At 45.8% G+C, this 15,234-nt stretch overlaps 1 protein-coding gene across 1 annotated transcript in view; it reads left to right on the top strand.

Moving 5' to 3' along the window:
• Positions 1 to 15,234, top strand: part of TMEM132C (transmembrane protein 132C) — a 136,390-nt gene that overhangs the window by 504 nt on the left and 120,652 nt on the right. The window contains exon 2 of the mRNA XM_017734755.1: positions 1 to 415. Coding sequence (XP_017590244.1) covers positions 1 to 415 — 415 coding nt within the window. The remainder of the gene's footprint in view (positions 416 to 15,234) is intronic.

Raw genomic sequence — 15,234 nt, 5'->3', positions numbered from 1 at the left:
TCGGGGGGGACCTGGGGCTCTGCGTGGCACAGCTGGAGCTGCTGCCCAGCTGGTTCAACCCCCCCACGGTGCTCACGGGCCGTAAGAAGGCAGCGGAGCAGCTGGACGGGAGCCCTGTGGAGCTGTACTACACGGTGCAGCCCGGGGACGAGAAGGGCGAGTGCACGGCCGAGGATATCCGCAAGGGCAACGCCATCCGGCCCGGGAAGGACGGCGGGGATGAAACCACGTCCCACCTGCAGAGGATTGGCTCTGTCAGCCTCTACCGAGGCCAGGAGGCCTCCCAGCTCACGGAGCTACGGCTGGACAGCAACATTGTGGTGTGGCTGCCCTCCAAACCGGTCAAACAAGGGGAGGTTGTGAATGTTTACGTGACAATTGCCAACAATTCCACGGTGGAGCAGTTCATCCTCAGGTGAGGCGGGTTGGCTGTGCGTGTTTCTGGTGTGGTGTCGCACAAAGGTGTTGGGGACGTGGGCCGAATCTCAGCTAACTTGAAGTGCATCCTCACTGATGGTTGCTCCCAGTCACTGGAATATCTTATTTTCCTCTTTGCATGCCGTGACGAGGATTGAAAGCCCCCGTCACCGGGAGGTTTTTAGCGTGTCTGCCGTGCCGTTTATCACAGGCCCACAGTGTGCAGCAAGGTACAGAACCGCTGCTTTGGCGGGGCCGTTTCTGTGCCGTGACAGACAGTAAGGCATCAGAAAAGTTCTCTGCTTTACAGCGCTTTTCAAATCAAGTTTTTATTGCACAGGCACGGAGCTTGAATGCAGAAGAACTTCAATTACCTGCTTTTCTGTAAGAGCTCTGGCAGAGCTTGCCTCTCCCACACACAGAGTGGTTTTGTTAGGAGAGCTCTGTAGGGAGGGTTTAACTATCCCCTTGCAGTTAAGCGGTGTTTGTCTTTGGCAGCACATCTACCCTTTAAAATAAGGCCCAACGTGTTTGATATTGCCGCTGACTGTAAGGGGCTGTTAGAAGTGAGTGCCATTATTTTGGACAGGAGTGGGAACACAGGAACTGCCTTACTGGGTCAGATCACTTCCCTTTTATTTTCATTTTTAGCAGTTCCCCTACTGATCAGATGAAAATCCTTTGAGGATGACAAAGACTGGAAAACTTGTTAATCACTGAAAAATTTGATGTATCTTTTTTTAACTTGTTACCAGGCTTTAAATTCAGTGGAAATCTCCACGGTGATAAGCAACAATTGCTCTCTAAAGCCTCAGGGAATCAGTTTCCCAAAAGATTCTGCACATGAAAGTATTTATTTCTAAGGCTTATATGAATTAGATTAATACATAGTTGACAACTACCGAGGAGAATAGCCTTTAGAACAGGAAGTGTCGCTTGGCAGATAAAAGGCTTTTATTTGAAAAAAGGGGGATTTTCGTCATCCCAGAACCGTTCTGGTGTTTGCAGCTTTGGTTAAATTGGCGAGATAATCTCCCAGACACCTGTTTACTGAGTGAAACCTCCATGGCAGAAGTATTTTCTGATGCTGTTACTTCTCTTCTAGTGAAAATCCCTTTACACAGAGTAGTAGGAACAGAATACTTTTGCACATAACAAACATAGCTGTGGTGAAAGGAGAAATCCAAAGGCAGTGAGCTGGGTGTGTGTTGGTGAATGGGAGTGGGGATCCCTCTCTGAAGGTCAGTGTCACAGCCTTTATTTTCCTGAAAAGTGAGTTGAAGATAAACAAGCTTGTTGAAATCTGGGGATGTATTTCTTTGCCCAGAAATTATTCTGACTGAGAGGTGCAGGAGACAGAGATGAGAATGTGGGATGTTGGTAGTTGCCTGTGTGACTTGCTGTTATGGACAGAGAGGACTGGCTTTAGTTTCAGATAAATCAGGTGACTGATTTATCTGAACTGCGTAGTCTGACACGTGTTGATGTGTTGGTGGTTCTGTGCCAGCACAAATGCAGAGCTCAGACCGTGTTCTCCTTTTTGGTGGAAAGAAGATTTGCATTTTTGCTTAACATTACTTTGAACCAGATGCAAGAACACAAGAGGCTGAAAAACTAAGATTTTTTTAAAGTGGCTTTTTCTTACTTCCAGTGGGGATGGGCAGGTGGTTGTTGTCTTCAGGTGTAGTACAGGGCTGACTGACTTTCTAGAAGCCAGCACTCTTCAGGGTGCTTCCTCCTCTCCACGACCAAGGCAAGAAGATGAATGTGAGATATTCCAAAGCAATCTTGGTTTTGAAATCTGTCTCACAGGCATGGTGGGCTTGTGGATCTACCGGAGCTGTGGATCTGTGCAGCTGCTAAGGCACGAAATGGGAGCTTTGTTTAAGGTGTTCGGGAGGGTAACTCCATGTAAAAGAAATGGGTTTTACTGCTTTCCTGCCACTGTAGTGGGGAGGGACAGGTGATCCTGCTGGCAGAGGCTGTGTGGGACCATCCCATGAGCTCTGTGGCTTGTTCTGTTGGCTGCAAAGGTGGTTTCAGTGGCAGAGAGCTGGTGAAAGGCTGGCAAAGCCAAGTGAAGCTTCCTGGGTGGAAATCTGTCGTCTTCGGTGCAACTTCCAAGGTGTGGAAGGGAAGGAGTGTGAGCCAGGAACCCATGGAGTGTCTGTGTCTCAGAAAGAGAGCAGAGCAGCCACGGAGCAGCAGTGCATATGCTGGGCCTGCCTGGGGGTCCCCTTAACCTTCTCCGTGGCCATTTGCCTGCTTGGAGAGAGCTGCGTGCTCTCATCCTCTTGGGTTCCCAGCGGAGCAAGCCCTACATCCTATGACATGCACTCACATTTAATCATCCTAAAGAAAAACACACCACACATTATCCCCGGGCACAGTGGGCTTGTTTATTTTCTGCTCCTTGTATATTATTCATTGAGGTATTGCAGCATGGAGAGCTGAAGCAAACAGCATGTGATCATTGCTGGGGGTGGGGGGGAAATAATAGCTACAAATCTTCTCTGGCAAAAGGGAAGTAGACTGGTCTAAATGACCTCATAGCCACAAATCACGGCAACTGAAACATGTTCTTAAATTGTGTCTTAATTCAGAATCCTGGTACTGTATCTGTGAGTTTATCAGCCCAGGAACACCAGTGAAGTCCAGGAGGATGACTGGTATGGCAGGGAGCGAGGTGGGGTGTGCAGGGTAGTGCATTAAGGCTGTAGGAGCACTGTGTGGATAAACACAGCTCTTCCTTTCATGCACCCAGTGAGCACAGGACTGTTGTGGGAACAATTCAGACCATCCTGAGAGGTTGTAGGTCCTGTTCCTGTCCTGCTGTGTCACCTCTGGTAGGTCTTTACAGGCATTTTCTATACACAAAACAGAAAGTGCAAACAGTTGTTCGGCATCACCCTCAGGAGTGTTCAGTCCTGGTACTGAAGGACTTTGATTTCCTCTCATGGAAGGGGTTTCAGGTTTGCCTTACATTATCAACAGTAATACAAATGGGAAAACCTTGATAAAAGAGATGGAGGAATAGAGAAGGGGGAGAAAAATATTGCCCTGCTTTCCTACCACTGGATTTCTGGGCTCCCAAAAGAGAGATGAATTACACTTGCTGCTGATTGTACAGTAAGGAAAATTACTGTTACCTCTAGCAGTTGGTAAAGTATGAGCAGAAGGCAAGAAACATCAGCACAGGAAAGAAAATTAAAAAACCCAGCAATTTTTAAAATGAAGATCATCGAGGTCTTGTGTCCTTCCCAGAGCTGTCACAAATTGCTACCACTGGCTTCAGCAGAGCTACCAGGATTGATTGTCACCTCTCCAAGGGCTGTTACACTCATTTCTAATCTGAGTCATCATTTTGGGTGTATTGTCTGTGAGGATTAGAAAGCAAAATCCTTAGGGCATGACCCTGTTCCTGAATGCTTTCTTGAACTGCCCTCACACCCAGCAGGCTACAGAAAAGGGGAAGAACCCTAACCATACTGAAAATGAGGTATTCTTGTGGGGTTAACTTCCAGAAGGTTTACATGTAACTGCATGGGATTGCTGGGGTACCTGAAGGCGAGGAGGAGGGGTGAGCTGAAGGCACCAGGCAGCTCTGAAAAGGCTGCCCCGTGTGCTTTGCTGTGTTTGTTCTGGAGCTCCAAATACTTCTCCAGGTACTACACCACGGAAGGATCCTGCCAGCTGTTTCTCGTGGCATGTCATGCCACATTTGATCTGAGCACTGTACAGCCCAGGGCCAAGCAGAAGGTGTGGGAGTGCTTTATGTCACTCTGCTGGGCAGCAGATCAGTTCTAACTCACTCTACAAGGTGCGGAACCACCAGATAACCTGATTTACAGGAGGTATTGAGCAGGATAAGTACAGAGAAAGGGGATGAAGTTGTTACATCCTGATTAGAGAAAAGAGGTACAACACAGCAGCATTTGTTTCTTCCCTTCAGGCTTCTTATTGCAGATTTTGCAGTGCAGCTCGTTGTGCTGGAAGGGATGGAAGTTGTAATCAGTGCTGCCTTTGTCCAGCAAACAAATCAACCCAACACAATGGATAATGAGTAGTAATAATAAATCTACAAATTGGATAAGGATAAAGGATAAATGTAGCGAGGAAAGCTATTAAACCCATGAGCTGAGACAGCTTTTACATTTCAGTGCCTAATGAGTATTGACAGCAGGGCTGTGTCGGGTGGTGCTGGCAACAGCTGAAGACCTGGAGGAGAATGCACGGGAAGACAGAGCAGCACCAGAGGACAGCCAGAGGTAGAAAAGGTAGCTATGGTCATAACATCTGTGTGCAGCCTGCTTGGGAACCTCAATATAAAAAGCCATTTTGGAGGAATTGGTCATGAAAAAAGGGATCTCCAACACTAACTCTGCCTGTTCTGCATGAAAGATCTGTTTGAGCCTCCCAAGGGAGTAAACCTCTCCGAGGAGCTTGGCCCTGCCCTCAGCTGTTCTGCCTGCTGTACCTAAAAAAAACCAAACCCAAAAGTAGTAGCATTTTCAAGAAGTTACTGTTTGCTTTTAGATAGTGACATTTTAATCTTACCATATGATGAAATAACTTTTAGCACCCTGAAATTTGCCTGAAATCTGTACTTAGTTATTGGTTGATCAGTTTTTGACACTGCAGTGTGGTGGCATCACGGCAAACACAAGTGACTTTGTAATGAGTAACTGAAGTCGAAGGTATCAAAACATGCAAAACCTAAACCAGGGCTGGAATCTCTCTTTTCTGTTAACCCCTAATTTGGGATGCATTATCCCAAGTATCTGTCTTCCATGGTAAATGGAATGCTGTTTTTCAACTCTGAAGTGGAGAGTGTGCTTTTTTACACTGATTCATATTTAAAACCAGCAGAGCTTAGAGTGAAATGAAGAGAGACAGAAGAGTTTGGGATGGTCTTCTGCGTGTACATGTGCATCTCCAGATGGGAAGAACTGCAACAAAACATTTTTCATGTCCTATGCAGCTTTGCACTGCTTAAATATTTAAGAGTGATTTCACTGCAGGAAAGCATTTCAGGTGACATCTGAAGGGAGAGGAGTTTGAATCCCCCAGACTTGCTTTTGTTGTCTCATTATTTGAGGATATACTTCTAATTGGAAAATTAAGTTGCTTTATGGCATTGATAGGACCCCTAAAGTCAGGTGCTAGGCCAGAGTTGCTTTGCAAAAGTGTCAAGAGCTGTGAATTATGACTTGAAGGGGTTTCATATATTTCATTGACTGAGGTTTATATACTTCATTAGCTGGTGTTCAGCCTTGTGAAACTTTGAGTCTTATTGGTTTACTTTTTTGTTTTATTTTCTCTTCTGTAGAATGATTAGTAACAATTCAGCTGCACATCTACAGTGGAGCCAGGTTATTGAAGGAAAAGGAGTGCTCTATTATTGTGCACTAATTAGGAAGTGGAGACCTGGGTTCTCTTCTTGCTCCTGTTGAGGACTTCCTGATACTTCAGGAATATCACTTTATCCCTGCTTACATCTTCTGCTTCTGGGCTGATCGGGGTTGAGGAGGAGCTGGGCCATGCCCTGCGTGCGCACTGAGCTCAGAGGGTGTTTGTGCATTACACAGCAAAAGCGGCACTAAATCATTCACAAGTCCTGACACTGGGGGGTATTATGGTTTTAGCAAGTGCTGAGGTACAGCAGCACCTTGCAAGTGCTTTGTTAAGATTTCTCCTAAGTAAATTCATAGCTCTGGTGCCATCAGTTTGGGTATTCTGCTCCAGTAAGCAAAGGGGGCAGTCTGCTGGAGCACTCTTAATTACCATTTACAAGAGAACTGACAGTAAAAGGGGAAATATTTCCCAGTGTAGCTTTAAAAAGCATTTGCGATGTAAAAAATACTTCAAAGAAGGGAGCGTGTTAATGCTATTTTGAGAGAGTGGCATCTCGCTCCAGTTTAATTTCATTAGCCCTTAGCAGGCACTTTTCAGGGACATTGGTGTCACACCGGAGGCAGCTGGGTCCTCCAAACTAATGACTTGTTCTCAGAGCTGCTAAACTGGGGAGGATGTCCTTCTGTCCTTCAAAAGGGGCTCAGAAAGGTGCTGCTCACCAGAACAAGTGAAGGAGGAAGGGCTCACTGTGCTAGCAGCGGGTCCTGCTTAATAAAGTTTTTAAAGGAACTAATTACTAACTTGAAATTGAAGCTACCTAGAAAAGAGAAAACAGACACTGTTCCCTTGACTCCTTAAATGCCTTTAAAAAACTGCGGTTCCTGAGAAACCTTTTGAAAATTCTCTTGATGCCTCTCAAAGGTACTCCTTAGTACTGAGAATAAACTATGGATTTATGGTTAGAAGGCTGATTCTGTGTTCCATACTTGGGAAATCCTTCGCTGATTGAGCAAGACTGAGTCGCTGGAGCACAGCTTTGCAGCCAGGGAACCAAGAGGAGACTTCAGACCCTGCTGTGATCAGCAGCTGAGCAGTGAAGCTCAGTGGTGCTGAAGTCCACAGAGTACTCAAGTTGTAGCCTCCGTTTTGAAAACATTACCCTCAACACCTGGATGAGCTCCTGTAAAGTGGATTCTGTCACACAGAAGCCTTGCAAGAATTGACTGAAGTGTCTGTTTGGTGGAAGCAGGCATTCCCAAAATGTGGATCTTTGTGTTCTTTGAGCCAGGGCCATGGCCATCTCCATGTAACTGTAGACAAATCTGAACTATATAGAAATATATGATATATATATATATATTTATAACTTTGAAATAGATTTGGACTTTGGCACTTCAAGCATGTATGTTTTTGAAAACTTTTCCTAATGTGTTGATTAAGTAGATTAAAGTAGAAGAAATGGATGGGGGCGATTGTAGGGATTGGTCATGAATGGGAGAGAACAAAACCATTGCATCAGCAGTCAGCCAGAGAGTGTCTGGCTGTCAGTGCTGCCTCATGTGCGGGAGCCGAGGGCTGGCTTAACTTCTGGCCACTGCACGTGGCATGCTGGAGTTTCAGGAATTCATATTGAGGTTTCCTGTTAAAATCCCCTCGTGTGAGTCGTTTCCCTTCCCGTCCCCTCTAGTTTTGCCAAATTGGTGAGGTCATTCCTGGCTTCTTCCCCACTGCTGCTGATGCTCGCTGGTGCCTCTGGCTCCTGTCCCGCTGGAGACCCTGCAGCCTTTCCCCACAGCCCCAGCTCTGTAAAACCCGAGCAAGGCTGTGTAGAGATGAGATAAGGCACCGCTACTTAATTCCTGTTTAGACTATTAGCCACTTGTGTGACTCAAGTTACAAGCGTTAATTAAATCCTTGGTTCCCTGCCTAATTAGTGACAATGGTGGCTCGTTAGAAGATCACACTGCGTAAACCCCAAACCAGCAGTAAGGAGGGAAATTCCATTCTACAGGGAGTTCAACTGAATCAAGATAATGTTTTCTGGCTGTCTGCAGGAGGCTGTGATCTGATGCATTAGGGGATCTCCTGGGAATCCTCGGTGTGATTATCTGACAAGCTGTTGGGTTCCAGGGCCCCTGTAAGCAGGCAAGTGTGTGAGCCTGTGGGTCTGAATGGAAATGAGCATCCCTGAGAAAAATGGCATGACGAGGCTTTAAAACCTCAGTGCGTCTGTGAAAGCTGCAGAAGCACGAGGGACTTGCTGGAATGATCCTGGGAGGGACCTCAGCAGCCCCCAGCTCAGAGCTTGCAGGGAGGAGGATTTGGGATAGAAGGATGAATGGGGAGTAATCCAAGAGCAGGTACCTGTGCTAGCAGAACTATAAAATCTGATGGGCTTATTGTTTTACTGGTGCTTGTGTCAGACTGATTGGAGCTTCTGTTCAGGCAGAATGCTGCTCCTCACTCATGACAGCACAGGCACAAAGAAATTACATTGTTTATATGTTCTTATGGCACTTCGCAGTTAAAACTTCCACAAAAGTCACAAGGATGTCAGGAAGAGCAGCTCTGAGGAGTTAATTTCTGCAGAATGCTGAGCTTTCCTATAAATTACAGAATGTTTGACTCCAATTTTTGCCACCATTTCCTTCAGGACCCCCTTGGGTGTATTTCCTTGAAATCCTACCCTGCCCTGGATGTGCTGTCTCTTGAGGGAGGCGTGTGTTGTTCTGTGTAGTATTCTCTTGAAAAGCAAGCTGCTTTTCTACAGACTTTGAATACACAGAAGAGCTGATTAATTCATCGTTTAGATGAGACTGGGTTAAAAGGAAATTGAGCATTTTTGTTGTTTGTTTGCCTGGTTCCTGGTGTGTTACAAAGTGTCTATATTAGCAACGCTGCCAGGGGGTTAATTTGCACTAACAGCCTAATCATCTCCAACGACATCATTTTAGGTTTTCATATTGCTGCTTAGATCAGCAAGACTAGAGAAAGGAAGACTTGAGAAATAGCATGGGTCTTGGGAGAAAAGAGAAATGGGGGGAAGCACTTCAGACACAGCCCTCTGCATTTTCAGCTGTCATGCTGCTTAAAAGAATCTCTTCTTCATACAAGCTCTGGCTCTAAGATGTAACCCTTCATTTCCAAAGTGCCACGAGACCCAGCACTTTGTACAAGACAGGCTCATTAAGGGGAATATGTGGCACTTCCCAAATTGTAGAGCTCGGTTCCTCAGCCTCCCTGATGAGTTGTTAACCAGAACACATAAATAGTTGTGCATCATGAATCACAACTTGGTTGTGCAGGTAAGAGTGTCTGACAGACCAGACCATAAAGTCAGTCTTTCAATCACCCCCTGAGTGCTGGGCAGGGAAGTTCAGCCCTACAGGTGATCACTGAGGCAAAACTGTTGTAACTGACCTTCTTTATCTGGCATACTGGACATTGGTGGATCCTATTTTGAGGAAACTAAATTTTCCTGTGGATTGCATGGCTGCTTACTCAGGGCTATGAGCTTTGCTATAGCTTTTAGAAAATGAGGTGCTGTGATGGTAATTGCTGGAGTCACTGAGTCACTCGCTGTGCCTGGTCTCAGCAGGTTCTACGGATGCCACCAGTAGCAACAAAAATATTTTTCTGCTTGAGGTTATGTCTAGCTTAGAAAAAGCCTTGATTGCATTGAGAGCTCTTCCTGTGGAAAGGAAACACCAGCCCACAGCAGGAGCCTGTCACTTAGGAACGGGCCCAAATTTAGTCCTGTCAAAAGGAATGAGAATATTCACAGGCTTTAGGCTACTTTATTCCTCTGGATTCAAGACATCCATGAGAGGCCACATTAGCAGCAGCTTCTGATTTTCCCTTCCATAGCAGCCTGATTACAGTTTTCCAGTAGAAAGGAATGATGGAACCATTTTTTTGGTATGTACTCAGTCACCGTTGGTTGTATGATGACGACTGTGGACAATGTACCCTTGTAACATTGGCTTTTGAGACAAAAGATGATAAAAGGCTGGTGTTAAAGCTGTAATTAAATTTGTCAGCCCAGGGCACTGTGAAGAGACCAGAGCTGCCCCGAGCAGAGGCTCAGGGCGAACACAAGAAAGAGCAGGCAGAGTGTCACAAGTCAGCTGTGGGGACAGGAGGGTCACAGCCTCGCAGGAAACATCCCAGAAGTGTTCAAGGAGGTGGCTTTGGGTTCTTGAGGCAGGACTTTGGTTTGTGGGTGGGTGCTGCTGTCCTCAGGATCCATGAGAGTGGTGATTCCAGCCCGAAGGAGCTCAGCCTCGCAGCAGAGTCTCTGGAGGGAAGCACCAGAACATGGGCATCTGGTCCCTCAGGATCTGAGCTGGGTGACACTGAGCTTCACAGGAATTCCCCAGTGACCCTCCTGGTGGAGTGTCAGCACCCTGAATCAAGTTGTTCAGAGCCCTGGAGAGGATATTGCAGGCGACAGTCCAGCCTGGACACAACACGTGAGGAAGATGTGTAATCTCCCTTTGCCAGACTCAAGGGTACTGCTGAAGAATTCTCCTCTTATCTATCTGAGACAATGCTACTGTGATTTGTACTGGGCAGAAATACTGAGAGGGTTGAATGAAGATTTTATCAGCTGGTTGTAGATAGTGACAGCTGGTAAATGTTAATATCTTCTGAAAGATCTTGAAAGAAATCTTGAATAGTTGTGCAGAAATTAATATGCCTCACCCCTCCTTGTGTTACTGAAGTGGGGCTGTGCTGTCATCTCCAGCCTGCATTCTTTAATTTTCCTAGAATCAGGTGATGGGCTCCCTGTCCATTGCTATGGTAACTGCTGGTTTATTTCTTACTCAAAGAAAACATTGACATAAACCCCAGCGCAACGTGTCCTTTTTATTCACTCTGCACACCTAATGGATGCCAGAGCTGTGCAAATACGTCATGGTTGTGCTGGGTGGAGAGCAATGAACTGCAAGGCTCCTGCCCTGGTGTGTAACTGGTGTCACCTTTCAGCACACGCCTGGTTTTATGTCAGCTACTTCAACTCTGGTTTTGCTCGTGCCCGTGTTTAATTAGATTTCAGATGCTTCAGGGTGGAAACAGTCCCTGGCTGTGGGCTGGTAAGTGCTTAGGGGGACTGGGATCTAACAGCAGATGAGGCATGTGAACTTTGTTTTTGCTCTTAAACAGCTCCATTTTGAAGTGGAATTGATCCCATGAACTTTTGGCAGTTGTTCAAAATCCCTCCCAACCTTTTTGTGAACACTAATGAAGGGAGTAGCAGTTCTTTCCCTGTGTTGGTACTTCTATTTTGCTGCCTTAAAACCCCAAATGTCTCATGAGAAGCTCTACAAAACTGCAGTAGCCTCAGTCCCCTCTGTGAGCCTCTGCTACCCAGTTCCCTCCGGGCTGCTGTTCCTCAGATCCTCTGTGAGGGATGCAGATGCAGAATAAAGTGTTAGCAGTTCCTCCCAGCATGGGCAGTTTGCTTGGAGTCCCCACACCCCTGTGACACCCCTGCCAGGGACAGCTGTGAGCTCTGGCTCTTCTTGAAAGGAAAAATTCTCCTGGAAAAAGTCTTTCTGCAAGTGTTTTCTAGGGTTTTCCCTGCTCCCTATTACAATTATCTGATAAATGCGGCAATTATCTTTTCATCTTCGGGTAAAAAAAAATAAAAAGGAATAATTAAAAATTCTAATCATTATCTGCAAGAAGAGGCTTGCATGTTCTGTGTTGCATTCTGTATGATTGTAGAGTGACTCAGATGGAACCTCATTAAACATCTCTACAGCACTCTTAGGTTCATCTCTGTTAACTCTTACCAGGGTTTCCCAGGAGGAAATGGCTCTGTACCACCTTGCACTGAAATCCAGCAGAGTTTACTCTGACAGCCCACGTTACTGGAGTGCTGGCGTTAAAGATGCTGTGCCTGGAGAGGAGTGTTTGCAGGGCTGAGGCTGTGAGCCCCAGTTCTGCACGAGGCTTTCCTGCATAGCTGGGTGTCCTCACGAGCAGGGACTCTCCAGATCAGGATTGTGCTGTGAAATGCTGTTCATCCTGCAGGTGGGGATGTGCTGGCACTGCAGTGAGAGGGTTTAAGTGCTCACCTGTTCGATGGGATGGTGCTTTGGTGCTTCTGCAGGGCTATTTCTGTGTTTGCTGTGTTTTAAATATTGCTGATGATTCTGCTTTGGGGATACTCCTTTTTCCATGACAGTAGAACCAGGACCAGAAGGTGTCGTTTTGGGGATGTCCTGCACTGTACAGGACATGTGTTAGGTAAGAGGGCTCAATAGGAAGAGCCACTCTTGTTTTTATATCATAACAACTCTCTTGTTCTCATATCCCTAAATGAGGGTGAGTCATGGCCAGATCTCAGCTGGATGCAAGAGCAATTCCAGGGAATGGGAAATGGTTGAGAACTTATTGTTCTAGGAAGCTCTGCTTGCTCAGAAAGGCAATGATTGTCCTGTTGTGCTGCATAATTATATCTGCCTCCACACATCCCACTGCTGCTCGTTCCTGTAATGTGTTTTTATCTAAGTCCTGGCTATTCAAGGAGGAAATTTAACAGATTCACAGCAAAAGCAAGTGAAACATCCGTGTGTCCTTCTCTGCTCAAAAAAACATCTAAAAAGATAAGGAATGATACTTTGATAGTTATTTGAATGGTGCTTAAGGGGCCTCCTGGACTGGTTATATTTGTTCTGTGGTTTGCCTTTTTACCAAGTACTCGACTGATTCAGCATCATGAAAGAAAAGGGGGGAAAAGGCACAAGGACTGTGGTAATGGAGTCGTTCCAAACGTAGGAAAATTAGTCAGTTGTATTGAAATTCACAATTGCCAGTCTGAAGTGTACTCAAGTGTTTGTTTAATGGATAACTGGTTTTACCTTTTGTCTTTTCCAGAAACGTAAAAAAGAAAGAAAAATAAGAAGCACAAAGTGAGTTTCGCTCAATCTGAGCATGTTCTTAGTATCTGGAAAAAAAAAATGAAAAAGATCAGCTATTCTCTGTTTTATATTAGAGCTTCATCATTCAGAGCAGAAAGAGCTATGTGTGGGAATTCATTTCAGATGGGTATTTTGGAGAAAATTGGAATCTGGATTGATTTTTATAGGAAATTCTTAAAATCTGGCAATTTATGCTTCTTAACATCTTTCCAGTGTGTTTCTAAGGCTTAAAGCACCCTTAGAGAAATGTTTCTTGTAAGATTCCAAGTGAGTGGTGCTGACCTGGTGGGTAAAGCTGATTGTTCTTAATAGTCAGACTTTTTTTTTTTTCTTTCCAATTTTCATTTCAGTTAAGTAGTTTATTCTGATACAGGTAAATTGATGTAAGTGAATGAGTTGGTTGCACTAGAACTCGACATTTACATTCCATGAACCCAACTGTTTGACTAAGTCTTTCTTGCCTTTTAAGCAGCCTGATCAGCTTTTTGCTTTACCTGCACCTTCCACTCCTTACATTCTCACTGGGGAGAGGAATATGGAGATTGGAGCTGCAGTTTCTCGTGTCTGATGAAAGGCAGTGTGAGAGTTGCATTGCTGTGTAACGCTGGGGCTGGCTTGTGCAGCAGTAGCATCATCTGCCCAGCGTGTGCTGAGGGGGGGGCAGGATCTTACCAAAGTTCAGTGTTTGTATATTAAATTGCCATGTGGTCAGGCTTGAAAATAAAAACGGTGGGAATGAGTTTGACTTCTCTAAACTAATAATCTTCTAAGCAAACTGTCCCTGATCCTTTGCTGTAAGGAAGCGAGTTCCGCGTTCAGTGCATGAATCCGTGCAAAGCGCGTTCCCTCAGAGTGGGTGGTGCTGTGCAGCCATCAAAGCAGCAGGGCCTGGGGGAAGAGGCTGTCCCAGAGCCTCTGCGTGAGGCTGCAGCGTGTGGCTGCTCCGTTGATCCTGTCTCACACGGAGCAGCTTCCTGGGACTGCATCACTGAGCCCACTCCAGCAGATCTGGTGATCCCTCTGGGAGGGGTTGGCACTCTTCCATGCAGGAGGCAAAAGGGGGAGCAAGGTGTCATCTTTTCTCTTACTGTAGCACAAAGTTTAGGTCGGTTCCAGCCTGTGACCACCTAAATACCAGCACTGCAGACAGCTGCTCGAGTGCCTCCAAAAGAGCTCAGTTTATACAGCCCTGTGCCCTCAGCACCAGGGACAGGAGCTGGAGGTGTGCAGGCAGCACTTTTCAGAGGCAACACATCTGCGACAGCCCAAGGGACCTCCACAAGTGCTGGCTTGGGTCACCTCATGCCAGCTAACCCTGGGTCCCCTGCCACCAGCAGCTCCTCAGCCTCTGCGCTGCTGTGCTGTGGGTGCAGGACGTGTTCCTGCTGCCACTGGGCTCTGGGGCTCAGTCAGGAGCTGCTGCCCAGCGTTGTTAGTTTTGCATGTCAACAGGTGGCTTTTGGTGTTGGGGGAATTTATTTCCATTTAAGCACAGTCCCAGCAAAGTTTGATTTATACCTTTGCCTAAGTGTGTGCTTTAGTGTCCAACGCCCAGTGCATCCTTTTGTAGAGCCAAGTGGACTCTTGTTTTCTTGTCTGAGTTGGCTCTTCTTGCTTACTCTGGAGCTGTGCCAAAAACATGAATATTCATGACACTGTTAAACGAGATTTTTATTGAAAACAAAAAATGGATCTGAAGCTTTCATTTGTCATTCTGAACCCAGCTAGTGAAAGCCCTCTGAACAGGCACATTTATCAGAAAGGTTTTCCTGGTGTTTTCTGGGGTTTTTTGCTTATTGAATGAAAATTTGTTAGCGACAAAGGGTATCTCACTGGGCAGTGAGCCTACTGTTAAGATATTTCTGTGTACAATGTGAATATAATAGAGATGAAATATAAAAATTAAAATGCATTATTTATATATTGTATCAGGTATATACTTTGACAAGTGTTGAGCCTCAAGGAAGGTGGTTGTACAAGCAGAGGACAGATCTAACAGAGTTAACAAAAGGCAATGTTCCCTTTTTCCAGGGCTGGTGTTTGTGTTCCCATCCTGCCATCCTGGCTGCCTGCGTGCAGAGGCCATGGCATTCCCAAGCCTTTCTTCTGGATGTGCATTCCCCAAGCTCAGAGCTGATTCTGAGTCCCTGTGCGATGGCTGAGTAAGGGAGAAATGTATTTCCCTTGTGGATGGATGGATGGATGGATGGATGGATGGATGGATGGATGGATGGATGGATGGAAGGAAGGAAGGGGAAAGTGGGAAGATGAGCAATAAAAGAGGTTTCTCTTGCAGCCTTTGGCCTGTACAAGAAATTAAATAGGCTTAGCTTTTAGATGACACATGAACTGATTTGGCAGATCCTCCCTCGTTCATTTTGCAGGGTGAAATTCTCCTGAGAGCTGTCTTATCTGTTTCACCCTGCAAAGCAGACCAGCTAGGATTTTTTCCTTCCATGCATGCTATCCAGATGAACAGTGTCCAGAGATTAGCAGGAATTACTTACTTGTTTATATTCTCATTCAATCCTGC

The sequence above is a fragment of the Corvus brachyrhynchos genome, unplaced genomic scaffold (genome assembly GCF_000691975.1).
Source record: "Corvus brachyrhynchos isolate BGI_N302 unplaced genomic scaffold, ASM69197v1 scaffold114, whole genome shotgun sequence".
NCBI classification, from domain to species: domain Eukaryota; kingdom Metazoa; phylum Chordata; class Aves; order Passeriformes; family Corvidae; genus Corvus; species Corvus brachyrhynchos.
The sequence above is the reverse complement of the archived record's forward strand: the minus strand, read 5'-3'. Positions and strand labels throughout refer to the sequence as shown.